The sequence below is a fragment of the Megalobrama amblycephala genome, linkage group LG6 (genome assembly GCF_018812025.1).
Source record: "Megalobrama amblycephala isolate DHTTF-2021 linkage group LG6, ASM1881202v1, whole genome shotgun sequence".
NCBI lineage: Eukaryota > Metazoa > Chordata > Actinopteri > Cypriniformes > Xenocyprididae > Megalobrama > Megalobrama amblycephala.
Window position 1 is genome coordinate 33,897,979 of NC_063049.1, and position 15,876 is coordinate 33,913,854.

General features: G+C 38.4%; 1 protein-coding gene across 1 annotated transcript in view; it reads right to left on the bottom strand.

The window, feature by feature from the left end:
- Window positions 1-207: 207 nt before the first annotated feature.
- man1a2 (mannosidase, alpha, class 1A, member 2) overlaps window positions 208-15,876 on the bottom strand; it is a 110,646-nt gene continuing 94,977 nt past the window's right edge. Inside the window, exons 11-15 of the mRNA XM_048194248.1 lie at window positions 9,385-9,500; window positions 9,080-9,299; window positions 8,630-8,802; window positions 2,838-2,953; window positions 208-2,454 (exon numbers count right to left, since the gene is read on the bottom strand). Coding sequence (XP_048050205.1) covers window positions 2,322-2,454; window positions 2,838-2,953; window positions 8,630-8,802; window positions 9,080-9,299; window positions 9,385-9,500 — 758 coding nt within the window. The 3' untranslated portion in view covers window positions 208-2,321. The remainder of the gene's footprint in view (window positions 2,455-2,837; window positions 2,954-8,629; window positions 8,803-9,079; window positions 9,300-9,384; window positions 9,501-15,876) is intronic.

Consider the following 15,876-nt stretch of genomic DNA (forward strand, 5'->3'; position numbering starts at 1 on the left):
TAAGCATGAATATGAAAATTATATTAACTACTACGGAAACTTGCATGGCTTTTCTCTGTCATTAAAGTTTAGTGATTTTTCTGATATTCAGTTTTTCATGATGTATCCAGGTCTTCTATGACTGCATTTAAATGAAGACATCTATGAACTCCACTGTAAGTGTTTTATACGAGTCAGTAAGAAAAGACTTGACAATAAAAGCTTTTGTTTTATTCAGTTCACTTTTTGTAACATCTTTATTGAATTTGTGTGGCATTTTAAACATATTTACAATTATTGTTTTTGTTTTTGTTTTTTTTTGTTCAGTAAAAATACAAATACGGAACACAGCATTTTCAAAACCCACCCAGCAACACCAGGGAAGAGTGCTGGCCTGGGCTTCACTCACCATTAGTCAAAGTCATGTCACTGAGAGAAAAGAAAATGACACATACAGGAGTAGCAGGACACCACTGCTGCCATCTAGAGGGGAGGAGAGGACGCGTCTCCTTCAGGCTGGGATGAGTGGTTTAGAAACTGAAATGACAGGATACAAAGAGAAAGACCCTTCAGTGGGGCCGATCGATGACCCCCAGCATACCGTCAGCGGTGCTCAAGTCTTTCTAAAAAACTGATTCCCATACAGATTCTTCATGACCTAAGATAAAATAATTAACTTCCCCTTCTCCGATCAACTACATGAAATATTCTGTGGATTTTATACAATAGAAGATTACAACAAACAAACCAACCAACCAACCAACCAAACATGAGTCAGAGAGCATAAGGCTGAGCATGTCTTCCAAACAGACAATCAAAACAGTCAATATTCATTAAAGGTCAAATAAAGCAAACAAACTTTTTTTTTAAATAAATTAAAAAAAAAAAAACTTCAATACAATTGGCTGCAGGTCATGTTTGATCAAACTCAAGTGAATAATCTGATATCAGGAATCTGTTTCTGTCTGCCACCACCGGATCTCAGAAAATATGTCCAGGGACGTCCAGAGCGTTTACAGCCCAGGACCGAAACATTCATGGAAAAGTCATGTTAAAACTCACATGAAATATTCAGAGATATGCATTTGACTTGAAAGAAAACGCATCCAGAAACTGGAATGACAAGAAAAAAAACACAAAAAAAAGTCTTTGACCTCAGTTTAGGATTATTCCCAAGTCTAAAACATCCTACACCATGGGCTTTGTTGTTATGCAACTGTATTCAAAATCTTTGCACTGGTTTTTGTGTTTTATTTACTCTGGGTTTCTTGTACAGGGCACACACAGTGTATTTTCTGAACTCTAAACCCTCATATTATATATATAAATCTCTGTCTCATTGGCTACGATTAGTGGTAAAACTCAGCTGTTGAAAAAATCTGGTCTGGTCTAACAGAGCAGCACCATCGACAAATGAAAACAAATGGTGAGGACCATGAGCATTAGCATCTAAAGCGATGTGACTTCTCTCCACAAGCCACAGCTACTGCTGCTTCAAGTGTTATTGATTCAATGTATGGCAAAACCAAACACCAGCCCATCCATGTTTCAGAAAGCAGAATGAATGACATTGAGCGTTCAGAAAAGGATGAAAAGAAACATAGGAATGGAGAGACACAGAAAAGCTCAGGTTTTTCTGGAATGACAGCGGTGACCGTTTCACAGGCAGCAGCTGTTCGATAGCAGCACGTGTCCGTTTTTACCTGCTAACCTTAACAGAGACATCGGAGAGACAGTGTGAAGAGAAATCCTGGAGAAAAGAACATCCCTGGTTGCCTGTGGTCTAAATTCAGCCTCAGCTGGAGAAAGATTTCACAGGAGGTCAAATCCAACATCTGCTGTCTCCAGGAGCCCAGCTCAGAAAGCGAAAGGCTCTGAAGGCGGTCTGGTCCAGGAACCATTTATCCACCATTTTGAAGTGATTTAGTACTGAGCTGATGACACGAAATGCTGCCAAATTGGAAAAAAAGAAAGAAAGAGTGAACTTGTTCAAATCCTTCCCTGGTGAGAAACGCACATCCATTTCAGGAGGTCTTTTTGTCCGCAAATGCGTGTGTATGGACGCGTCAGACCGGCGGCCACAAGAGAGAGAGACGCACATGATCAATCCGGCAGTCTGTCCTTCAGATAATATATGAGAGAGACATAGATAAAGAGAGTTCGGTCTGTTCCGGCCCCCTCCGTTCACTGAAGTCCCATGATTCACAGTCCAGGAGGAGACACTGGTTGGTGGGTACAGTTCTCTCCTCTCCTTTGCACTAGCAGCTGCTGTCTTTCACGAGGAGGGAGGTGTATAGAAAAGGGGTGAGCGAGGGGGAGGGCGCCCCCCCGGTGAGTCCACTCTACCGCTGGGTCTCGCTGCCAGGCAGGGTGATGTTGCCCAGGTGCAGGACGGGCAGAGGGTGGGCCTCCGTGTTGAACACCCAATTCTCAAGAGGCAGCAGCTCGTCGCTGGAGAAAAGCAGATATAGATACCTACAAAAACACACACGCAAGGATCATAAAATTAACCCGATACCGGTTCCAATCTAGGTCAAAGATCTGATGTATCCCGTTCAAAACACATTTGTGAGAAACTGCAGTGCCTCAATGGCACCAGCAGGTAGCAGTAATGACCGGCTGTCTTTCCACTCCAGTTTAACCTGCAAATCCCACCTTTTAGCTGATAGTCACTGCCTTTCACAGTGCTATCCATATGTTGCATTTTTAGATTGACCATTATAGTAGTAACTGACCGTTATTACATTGTTTAACGTACAAAAATAATGTGTACTCGCATAATGAACTGAAACAATCCATGTTACTATTCATGCAAAACAGCTTCAGCACAGTGTATCAGTAAATGAAATGACTTTTACTTGAGTGTTTCAGCCAGGAAGAAGCTTTGCTGGACGTCATCATAGGTGGGGTTGGAGGAGTAGACGTCTTTAACACCAGAGAAACCTCCGCTTACTCGACAGTATTTATCTATAGCCTGCAGAAAAGATGGGAAAAGTTGTATTCACAAAAAAATAAACACACACACAGTATTATACACTACTGTCAAAAAGTTGGGCGTCAGTAAGATTCATTTAAAAAAAAAAAAAAAAGAATAATTAATTTTATATTCATCATACATCTATTAAAACAATTTATCAAGGTTTCCACAAAAATATTAACATCAAATAACACTGACGGGAAATGTTTTAGAAGCACCAGATCGGCATATTAGAATGATTTATTTCTGAAGGATCATGTGACACTGAAGACTGGAGTAATGATGCTGCTTTGCCATCTCAGGAATAAATTACATTTTAAGAAATATTAAAATAGAAAGGTTATTTTAAACTGTAATAATATTTCACAATATTACAATTTTTACTGTGTTTTTGATCAAATAAATGCAGCCTTGGTGAGCAAAAAAACCCCTAACCAACCCCAAACTTTTGAACAGTATTGTATATATAATTTTTATATTCAGCCCCATGACAATTTAATCGTTTAGTATTTTTTTCTTGCATATTTGAAAAAAATAGTGAAGGTCTATTTGATGAAACAGGTTTTTGTTCTTAATATGTTCATTTTGGTGGCTTAACGTGAGAAATATTTTCACATACAGTATGTGACGTTCTGGAGAAAACAAGAAAATGGAAGTCTCTTAGATGAACATTTCATGGTAAAGGTTGTTAAAAAGACGCTTGAGTCATGATTGTATGTCTTTGATTTGAATCGTGCACATTTCTTACATTTTCTTTGAGTGTCAGACTACTGTTCCCAAATTCAATTAAACTATGTGATATCTTGCCATTTCTAATAAAGTTACCAAGCAATTGGTGAGTAACTCAGGCTAGGCCAATTCCAGATGTACTTTTTCCTGTGCATTAGCTCAGAAAGACTTCTAAACAGTATGTGCAATATCAAGTGAAACCTTGTCCTAATCACCACTTTATGACTGCAAAATCAAATCAATGCATGACTGTGTACTAGCAGTAATGACAAGCCAGAAATAGAACATATAAGAAGCCGCTCTTTTTCTCCAAGAACCAATAATGCTCCATTAGCGCTGCTCCAAGCCTCTCCAGGCAGGAGTGATGGAAGCCATCTGTGCCAGGAAAACATGGCATGATGAGCTCACCTACCTGGAGCAGATCTGCCTGAAACAGCTGCTACACTGAGGACTCACCATACACCGTTAAAACGCAACAGATCCAGCCTCACATTAAAGGGTTGGTTCACTCAAAAATTACATTTCTGTCAATAATTACTCACCCTTATGTCGTTCCAAACCCTTAAGTCCTTTGTTCATCTATGGAACACAAATTAAGATACTTTTGCTGAAATCCGAGAGCTCTCTGACCCCTCCATAGATAGCAATTTAATTACCACTGTCAAGGCACATACATACATACTGCCAAGTAAAAAAGAAAGTAAAAAACATTGTTAAAATAGTCCATGTGTTACTACTCTTCTGGACCTTGAATGTGGTAATTTTGTTGCTTCAAAATATCTTAATTTGTGTTTCAAAGATGAATGAAGTTCTTACGGGTACTATTTAGAGAAAATAGTACAGAACTTTACTATCAGTAATTAAATAATAAATAATAAAGGTGCCATCGAACGTTTTTTTACAAGATGTAATAAAAGTCTAAGGTGTCCCCTGAATGTGTCTGTGAAGTTTCAGCTCAAAATACCCCATAGATTTTTTTAGATTTATTTTGGGGCATAGTTAGAAATGCGCTTCAGGTTGCAGCCCCTTTAATTGCTCACACTCCCCGCCTCCGGAGCTCGCGCTTGCCTTAAACAGTACATAAACAAAGTTCACACAGCTAATATAACCCTCAAAATGGATCTTTACAAAGTGTTCGTCATGCATGCTGCATGCATGTGTCGGATTATGTGAGTATTGTATTTATTTGGATGTTTACATTTGATTCTGAATAAATTTGAAGCTGTGCTCCGTGGCTAACGGCTAATGCTACACTGTTGGAGAGATTTATAAAGAATGAAGTTGTGTTTATGCATTATACAGACTGCAAGTGTTTAATAATGAAAATAGCGACGGCTCTCTTGTCTCCGTGAATACAGTAATAAACGATGGTAACTTTAACCACATTTAACAGTACATTAGCAACATGCTAACGAAACATTTAGAAAGACAATTTACAAATATCACTAAAAATATCATGTTATCATGGATCATGTCAGTTATTATTGCTCCATCTGCCATTTTTCGCTGTTGTTCTTGCTTGCTTACCTAGTCTGATGATTCAGCTGTGCAGCTCCAGACGTTAATACTGGCTGCCCTTGTGTAATGCCTCGATCATGGGCTGGCATATGCAAATATTGGGGGCGTACATATTAATGATCCCGACTGTTACGTAACAGTCGGTGTTATGTTGAGATTCGCCTGTTCTTCAGAGGTCTTTTAAACAAATGCGATTTATATAAGCAGGAGGAAACAATGGAGTTTGAGACTCACTGTATGTCATTTCCATGTACTGAACTCTTGTTATTCAACTATGCCAAGATAAATTCAATTTTTAATTCTAGGGCACCTTTAATAAATATCGGTTATTGGCCATGAAAGGAAAATAAGTGTCAGCTAATTCTGCCTAAATTTAAATATCATTCCTAGACAAAATTACATCATTTCCCCCATAAAACATCTCTGCAAACACTAAAGCAGTTCATCAAGCCGACAAAATAAAACTGAAGCCATTTGTTTAACTTCTGAGATATGGTGAGAACTGGGAAAAATCCTAACTGATCATGGAGATGAGAGTTGATGCCAAATAGATCAACACAACAGCATTTATCTATACAAAGAACAGCGCTAGGAACGCAAGGAGAAGAGACAGTGAGACCCTGGAAAGAAAGAGGTGCACAGAAAGAGTTGGAGACAGAAAATGATAAAATTAGAAGAGAAAAAGAGCCAATAGCAAAGAAGGAACTCTGGTGACAGGGAACAAGTGAGCTTTATTCTGCTTTCTTTTTCCTGACAGAAATGAGGATAGTGAAAATGAGGGAGAGAAGGAGAGAAAGAGCCCAGGCACCCAGTGGCTCATCAAAAGAAGCCCAAATACAGACAAACAGTACTGTAACGGCAGAACAATGACACCCAATCAGAGAGAAAACAATGACGCTCCATTCTCAAGAGCACTTTGAAACGGTTCTAAAAACACAAACACACTCCCCAAAAAACACAGCCCAGGTCTTGCCGGAATAATAATGGCATCAAAAGAAAGGGAGGCATAAATCTAAAAAATCCTGATGGAGAGGTACAGGACTAATACAAGCAGCAAAAAGATGCCACAGATAGAGCGACTGGGACCACAGATGGATATCAAAGCGATGAGATATGGGTTTAGATACTGAAGAACATCCTGTGCCAGACACACAGTCTGACCTTATTCTGTCTCTGATATCTGGCTGAACTCTGATGGCTGGAGATACCAGCCGATGAGAAGCGAGTTGAGCTTCTGTTTGTGCTGGTGAAATCTGCACAGGCATTATTAAAAAAGTTTTGCTCTCTTACTGGGATACACTGATATTAAAATTCTAACTGACACAATAAGTTGATAATTATTTTCACGTTTTAGATGATAACCAATGCTGAATATGCTAAATATTTTTTGTCAACGCTGAATCACTGTCATAATGAATAGTATGAAATATGGATAACTATGTATTTTGAGATTCGACAGTGTCCATAAAATAGAAATGGGACCTTTATTATAGTATAGCGCAATAAAAAATGCTCTTGAAGGGTTAAATCTTTGCTGTAATCTAGTGCTATCCTTTTAAATAGCAGTAATATAATAGCAAAAGTCATCTAAAATCTCGTAAAGCAGTTTTCACAATTAAATATACAATATTTGGTTTTAGGCACTCCTTTCTGAGGACACTAAATAAATGGAATATTTACCCAATATCCAGTAAAAACAGATTTTCAGATTAACTGCAATCTTCATTATATAGGACCCGTGCTGGTAAAATGAGTCGCAATGAGCAAAGTTCCAAAAAACTCCAAAATTATGTATTATTTGTTGAAATCCGACAAAAAATGACTCTTTCCTGTTTGAAGTCGATATTCAGCAAAGTCAATTTTGAGAAAAATCAAGTTAAAGTTTTCTGAAGGCTCCAAAACAAAACCACTTAGCAATCATATATTAAAATCCCTGGGTAATACCACCAAATTTGGCACAAATCAAGGCAAACACCATATCTATAGTAAAAATGTATATTTTCAACTTTTTTTTTCCATAATTCCACAATTGTTTGATTAAGATTAATGAAACAGACAGCCTATATATTAAGACCTACTGTATCACACGGATGTAATATAATGTTGCATGTCGGATGTTTTTCCCAGTTAACCAAACGTTCACTTAAAACATAACAGATAATGTATGTGTGAATACTCGCCAAGACAGATTTTTTTAAATACTGTGATTCTGTGTATATCGGGATTGCGTGTCTGAGGCGTCTTTGTGCGCACGCTTCGGATCTGTCAGTCAGCGTAAGATAGTTTTGTTTACATCAGCATGAGTTTGAAAATCACATTTCATTGATTCAGACTCATGCCATTGAGAATTCGCTTCACAAACTTGGAATGCTGCGCTTAACAACGATACCAAACTCGTCATCCAGAAGTGAGCAGATAAAAATGGCATTTTTCATGGCCAAAGGAAAGATACTCCTTTTAGAAAATGTACAAATAAAGATACTTTTAGATGTTTAATTGCTATTTGGAGCATTGGGATCACTAGACGAGGGCTTAATGAACTCATTTTTGTGAAAACCTCAATTTTGACCAAAAATTTCACTTGTTTTGCCGGTCAATTAAGGCCCCGGTATACTTCAAACGAAATTGAAGAACGAACTGATGTGACGTCATTTCGAACAATATCAGGCCAAAACGAAGTTCGTTTTGTGTTCTTTTTGGAAATTCGAAACGGCTTGCCAAAGCGAACTTTCAGGAAAAGTTCGCTCCAGCTGCAAAGCACCTTCGTACTACCATTGGTCAGTGACGATAACGTAACAGGAGGTGTGCGCCAAGGCTCCGCCTTCACGCGTCTTTGACTCATTTTGTGTGTTTGAGTTCGTCGAGGTAAGATCTCCGCGGGTGAAAACATGAACACACTGGATAGCTGCTTTATAGTACAAAATGAAGTTGTGCTTGTAAAAAAAAATGAGGCACTAACACCATTTTTCATGTTTGATACTGTAAAGCTGCTTGATTTTAAGCACTCTATTGAATAAAGTGCTATATGAAGACGTGACTGGAGTGCTAATTTGCAGAGCTCGTGCTAACCCATGTTGTTATGATCAGACGCTTTTCTTATGCTTCCTATAAAAATGCTTGCAGTTTTCTCATTTTTGTTGTGTTTATTTTGTTACTGAGAAGAAAGTGCATGGCACATATTTACATATTCATCTAACCGTCGCTCTCAGCAGTGTGGGCGGTGTTCGTTTACAGTATATCGCTGGTCACGCATTTCGAACTTCGTTTTACCCCTAAACGAAGAACGGAAAAGAACTTCGTTTGAAGTATACCAGGGCCTTTACCAATATAGTCCTGATGTATTGTGCATCAGTAGTGTTTGTTACTGTCATGAGTGTTTCTGTCATATAGATGAATGCATCAGGAAAGGTAGAGGGAGGAGCTGACCTGTGCTGCTTCCCAACCCCACTGCCTGTACTTAGGGTCGTGGGTAAATCTCCACATGTACCAGTATGTCTCGATGACCTCAGGCCTCAGGATGTAGTACTTCTCATTCTGTCTCACAGCCACGGCCTCCAGCCCGCTGTCAAACTTAAAGGCCTCTGGACCGAGCTTCAGTACTGCAAAAAATAACAGGTTTATGTATTCAGCACTATTAGGTGAAACTTCGGCCCTCATTGCGCTATAAATGTGAAAACTATCTGTCTGAGAGCTTGTGGCTGAGCTGCAATCCATCAAAGTCTCTCAGTCAAGTTGTGTGAAATAGGAACAACACACTCTCAAAATAACCTCCAGTGTTACCATGGCAACACACCATGCTACAAAATTATATTTGAAGTCCAAAGATCTAATGCGTTTTTTTTATACTCTTCATACTGCCCCCTCTTATTCACTAACCAGTGCGATCGTAGCTTTCGTGGCAGGTGTGAGCAATCTCTGCTCCGAGCTGCAGATAGTGTCCAGCTTTATCATCCGGTGACCCATCAGCCCCCAGGGCAAACATGCCCCCAGCAAAGCAAGTCAGATGACCCATCTTACGCTCCAAGTGGCCATTTTTCCACTCTCCAATGAAAGTAAGACCGCCGTTGGACTTACGAATGAGGTGACGCTCAATAGCCTGCAGAAAGAGAGAGAAGAGAGAATTAACAGATAGACACCGGTGCAGCACAAAACAAGTTGTCATGGCAACCAGCAGCCCTCACCTCGATGGCATCGTCGTAGGTCTTGCGTGCCTCTGTGTCGGTTTTGTCAGACATTAGCCAGGCCTTCAATAGGTATTCATAGAAACTATCACCCAATCCACCTACAGATGTGTGATCTGCAGAGCAAGAGAGAGAACGAGGAGAGGTGAGACTTTCGCTTTTCACAAGATTCACTTTTTCCAGACTGTTCAAAAGTTTGAGGTTAGCAAGATTTTTAGTAAGAAATTAATTTTATTTAGCAAGGACACATCAAACTGATTAAAAGTGACAGAAATATCTTGCAATAATAACGTAAAAACATTACCATTTCAAATAAATGCTTTACTTTTGAAATTTCGAGTCAAAGAATGCTGAAAAAACATCACCGTTTCCACAAAAATATTAAGCAGCACAACTGTTCAACAATAATGATAATAATAATAGTTTCTTTTGCACCAAATCAGCATATTAGAATGATTTCTGAAGGATCATGTGACACCGAAGTCTGGAGTAATGATGCTGGAAATTCAGCTTTTCTATCACATATAAAAAAAAAATACAATAAAAAATAAATAAATAATTGTAAGGGTTTTACAGATTTTCTTTTTAAAAAACAAAAAACAAAACAACAATACTGATGCCTCATCCTGCACTACAGATTTATAATATAATATAAGAATAAAAATGCACTCTAGAATAAGAATGCTCCTCCCCCAAATACCTGCAAAGCACAGTTGTGACATTTTAGGCTAAATTAAAAAGGGATGAGGTAAAAAAAAAAAAAAATAAGATGACAAAGTCCTGTAGTTTGTTGCTAGTTGCTAATTTTTTTTTTTTTTTTTTTTAGAAATCGCTTAAAAGTACTTGAAACGTACTTTTATTGAACTCTAACAATGCTAGTTAAGCTTAAGAGTAAAATGAGACTAATAAATCCTTCAAAATGACAAAACTAGCCTAATTAGATACTTCTCAAGTCTTAATTTTGTGAAAATGCATTAAACTGGAGTAAAGAAAAGCCAATTATGATTCTTACGGTTAGTCTACTTGTTCAGATTTGGTTACTCTCTGTTCAAAGCTCAGTCTTTTAATGTGCCTGAATGCTGCTATAAAAGTGTATTCAGGCTTGACACGGACCCTCATTACAATAAAAATGCGCTGAAGTGAGCATGTTTTCGCTGGCGTTTATTCAGCATGGACACACACCAGCACACACCTAATCACTTATAAACACAGCCATTGAGTGTGTGTTCCAATTTGACACAGCTAATGACTGCAGAGTGAGTGTGTGTTTGACAGGCTGGGAGTCATTTGTGCTGGTAATGGCTCGTAATGGGCACCTACAACAGAACACGTAAACAATCTGTGTTGACTTGTCGGAGGGAGCTGTTGAAATTAAGACAGATATATCTGTCTATATTAAAGACATGGATAAAAACAATATTCAAAAATAGGCACTAGGTTATTAATTCTGATATTGAACTATGGTGCTCATAATATCAAACATAGATCGAGTCTATCTATCTGTTATATATCTATGTCTGTCTGTCTGTCGATCCATCTAATACAGTACTTGTCTATCGGTCTATATCTGTCTACCTGTTCATATATCTGTTATATATCCATCCATGTTATCCATCCATCCATCTCATCTATCTTATCCACCCATCCATCTCATCCATCAATCCAATCCATCCTATCCATCCATCCTATTATCTGTTATTGATCCATCCATCATATCCATCTTATCTTATCCATCCATCCTATCCATCCTATCTATCTCATTGATCCATCCATCCAATCTTATCCATGCATATTATCTATCTCATTGATCATCCATCCATCCTATCTATCTTATCCAACCATATTATCTATCTTATCCATCCATCCATCGTATCCATCTTATCTATCCATCCTATCCATCTTATCTATCCATCTTATCCATCTATCCTATCTATCTCATTGATCATCCATCCATCCTATCTATCTTATCCAACCATATTATCCATCTTATCCATCCATCCATCCATCCATCCATCCATCGTATCCATCTTATCTTATCCATCTATCCTATCTCATTGATCCATCCATCCATATTATCTATCTTATCCATCCATCCATCCATCCTATCCATCTTATCCATCCATCCTATCTATCTCATTGATCATCCATCCATCCTATCTATCTTATCCAACCATATTATCTATCTTATCCATCCATCCATCGTATCCATCTTATTAGGGCTGCACGATTTGGGGAAAATGTCATATTGCGATTATTGAGGTCAATATTGCGATTGCGATTTGCGATAGCGATATAATAAACAAATAGTATCATGAGTCATCTTGCTTGGTTCTCAATGGAAATACACACACAGATTACTGATAATGCTGAAATGTGTATTTCTCAACTCAAACTAGCAACAACAGCAAACAAATGCACAGCGTTTTCAAATTAAAATATTTTTATGAAATTAAATAACGTCTTTGCATTACTGCAAACTTGTTATAATCCCATTTAAGATATTTGTTTCTTTACTAATCTGTAGTGGTTCAACGGATCACAAAACTCACGGTTCGGATCACATCACGGTTATGATGTCACAGATTGGATCATACTTCGGATCAGCACAAAAAAAAATAAAAAATTGGATGGGGGTAACTTAACTTTGCATTTATTACTTAGCCCACTTAAACTATTCTGATACCATAGCATAAACTGCTAGCCTAAATAATACATTATTAAAGGCAAGTGAACAGACTGTAAAAAGAACAAATACTGTACACCAATTACAACAAGCATAAATACTACATAAAGTTACAAATAAAGTATAAGGTCTAACTGTAGTATTAATTTTCATGCACAGAAATGTAATAATTAAATGTAAAATGACACTGTTCATCGTATAAATTTAATATAGATTAATCTTTGTTAAAGCTGTGTTTTGTTGTTTGATTTACATGACAGACAACAGCAGGTATTTATAGGTTGCTGTCACTTTAAGAGTAAGACATGCACGCACACATCAGACAGATATACATCCGAATTCTCACCTCGTTCAATTAAGACATAACTGAATGTGTTTACATGAATACTTGCTGAGAGGGGTATTTTGACTGACATAATGCGTGTATGTGACCATCCAAGTGCACTGAGGACGCGAAAGAGAAATCAATTTGGAGTTCGCGAGCTATAACGCGCCTCTCTCTCTCTCTGTGCGCGCGAGCCTTGTATGTATGTGCGTCATGTGCGCACCGATAACAGCGCTGCGTGCGATACCGAATTAAATCCTCTTTCCTCTTCAACCACTACTAATCTGGGTTTATAATCTTATAGCCAAAATATCGCCATATAACAGAGGTAGCGTTTTTTCTTGCCACCAGTTCAGTGACCGTTTGCTCCGCATCCATCTTTACCCGTTCTCTGCGCTGCACACCGGAAAAGTCATGACCATGCGCGCCACACATGCCACTGCCTAAACTGAAACTGACTGGTCTTCTTTTTATTAGAGGTGTATAAAATGGGCAAACAGCTCTCAGATAATGGGTTGTTGTGTCCACACATGTATTTTTTTATTTTTTTATTTATTTTTAACTTATTATTATTTTATTTCATAAAATCGCAGCATTTTGCGTCATATAATCGCACAAGCTTGACATCGCGATTGCGATATGATTAATCGTGCAGCTCTACATCTTATCTTATCCATCCATCCTATCCATCTTATCCATCCATCTTATCTACCTCATTGATCATCCATCCATCCTATCTATCTTATCCAACCATATTATCCATCTTATCCATCCATCCATCCATCCATCCATCCATCCATCGTATCCATCTTATCTTATCCATCTATCCTATCCATCTTATCCATCCATCCTATCCATCTTATCCATCCATCCATATTATCTATCTTATCCATCCATCCATCCTATCATCTTATCCATCCATCCTATCTAGCTCATTGATCATCCATCCATCCTATCTATCTTATCCAACCATATTATCTATCTTATCCATCCATCCATCGTATCCATCTTTCTTATCCATCCATCCTATCCATCTTATCTATCCATCTTATCCATCCATCCTATCTACCTCATTGATCATCCATCCAACCATATTATCCATCTTATCCAACCATATTATCTATCTTATCCATTCATCCATCCATCCATCCATCCATCTTATCTTATCCATCTATCCTATCCATCTTATCCATCCATCCATCCTATCCATCTTATCCATCCATCCTATCTATCTCATTGATCATCCATCCATCCTATCTCTTATCCAACCATATTATCTATCTTATCCATCCATCCATCCGATCCATCTTATCCATCCATCCTATCTATCTCATTGATCCATCCATCCAATCTTATCCATCCATATTATCCATCTTATCCATCCATCCTATCCATCCATCCATCCTATCCATCATATCCATCCATCATATCTATCTCATTGATCATCCATCCATCCTATCTATCTTATCCAACCATATTATCTATCTTATCCATCCATCCTATCCATCTTATCCATCCATCCTATCTATCTTATCCAGCCATATTATCTATCTTATCCATCCATCCATCCATCCATCATATCCATGTTATCTTATCCATCCATCCTATCCATCTTATCCATCCATCCTATCTATCTCATTGATCATCCATCCAATCTTATCCATCCATCTTATCTGTCTTATCCATCCATCTTATCTATCTTATCCATCCATCCATCTTATCTTATCCATCCATCCTATCTATCTCACTGATCCATCCATCCATCCTATCTATCTTATCCAACCATATTATCTGTCTTATCCATCCATCCATCCATCCATCCATCCATCCATCCATCCATCCACTCTCTCTCTCTCTCTCTCACTATTTGAGTGCCAAGATTCACACAAAAGCTTGTTAACCCATCCAGGGAACAGACAGGATATACACATTCTCCAAAGAAGAACAAGAGAGCAATAAGCGTGATGTGTGCAGGAGACAGAGGAGTGTATACTGTACACTTGCTGTATATAGTGTCATGGAAGAGTGAGGGAGGAGCCCATTAGCACTGTCACAGCTCATAGCTGCCAAGGCTAGAAAGCTGTGCTGCATTCAGCCTGCTGGGAGAGACCTAGCAGGGCTAACATTCAGGAGATGAGCTGCCAAAACCCATTATGAAAGGTCTTTAGAGGAGACTGGGGGTGGAGAACAGATGCAGAGGTGATGGTTTTACACGAGAGAGGTGTGAACACGCAAGTGACATGGCTAAAAATTGCATTTGCAATAGCTGGTTCAGAGTGAGAGCTAAATAAATCAATGAGGCAGCAACGAGGCAGGAAGCTGAAGCACTTTATGAGAGATCCTTTACAGAGACACTGAGACAAAGTTAAAGATGTATTTTATGCTAATGGATGCGAGGGACTGGCCTGGAAGAGGCAAGACGTTGAAGCAGAGATGAATTATTCAACAGGAGAGAATAAAATACAGGGAAAGAGAGGGAGGGAGAAAAAAACAGAAGAGAAAGTGAGAGAGAGAGCTGTCCAATCACAGGCCACTCATAAGTAACTCCTACTAGCCCGTCCTGCCACAGGAAATTGGACATGTTGGAATATGAGGGGGGAAAAAATGGATGTTTACATTTTCTGAAAAAATTATAAGTGTAGAAGCCGCTGACACAATGCTGCAGGTAGTTCACAGCATTGCCATGTGGTTGGCAAGGAATTTTGTTGTTGCTAGGGTGCTACTTACTGCGAAAATTCAAAAGAGCCCAGGTGTATATGATATACTGGTTCCCAGACACGGCCTCCTTAAATTTAGGGATTTTTAGGCAAAATAAAGCAGCAGTTACATTGCTTACAAAGTAATATTGTGGATTTATTTATAAAAAATTATAATTGTGGATTTATGTTCATTTACACCCTAGGACAAACAGTACAGGATGACTTAAGTGTCATATATTTTAATAATAACTAATACTCAACTTTAGAGATTTGTTCAAGTGATTCTTGCCTTTGCAAGCAATGCTTATAACACAATCCGGATAGAGCCAGAAAAAAATGTGAAGTATAAGAAGATAAAGTTCAGAGAGGATGTGTGGAACTTGACTGTGAGAACCTTGACAGGTTGAAAACAACAGTGAGAAGAAAACAAGCTGCTCAGAGACAGCAAAAGGAATAGAGAAAAAAAGAACAAAGAAAGAGATATGGCTGAGGTGAATGTGTACGAGTAGCAGAGAAAAGAAGGTGGTAGAAATCATAATAATTATAATAAAAGAACAAACACGATCAATAATTAAGATGAAGAATAATACATAGATGGTTCAGTGAGAAGGCGGAAAAAAGAAAAGTTTTGGCAGTGGAAAGATTGATTGAAGCAGAGAGACTCATAAACTCCCAAAAATCCCAGTCAGACCTCCATAAACCATCTGGGTCTTTATTTCACAGCCTCTTCTGGCACTGCTGCCATTCATAGAATGCCTGGATTTTCACTTCTGCCAATCAAGAAC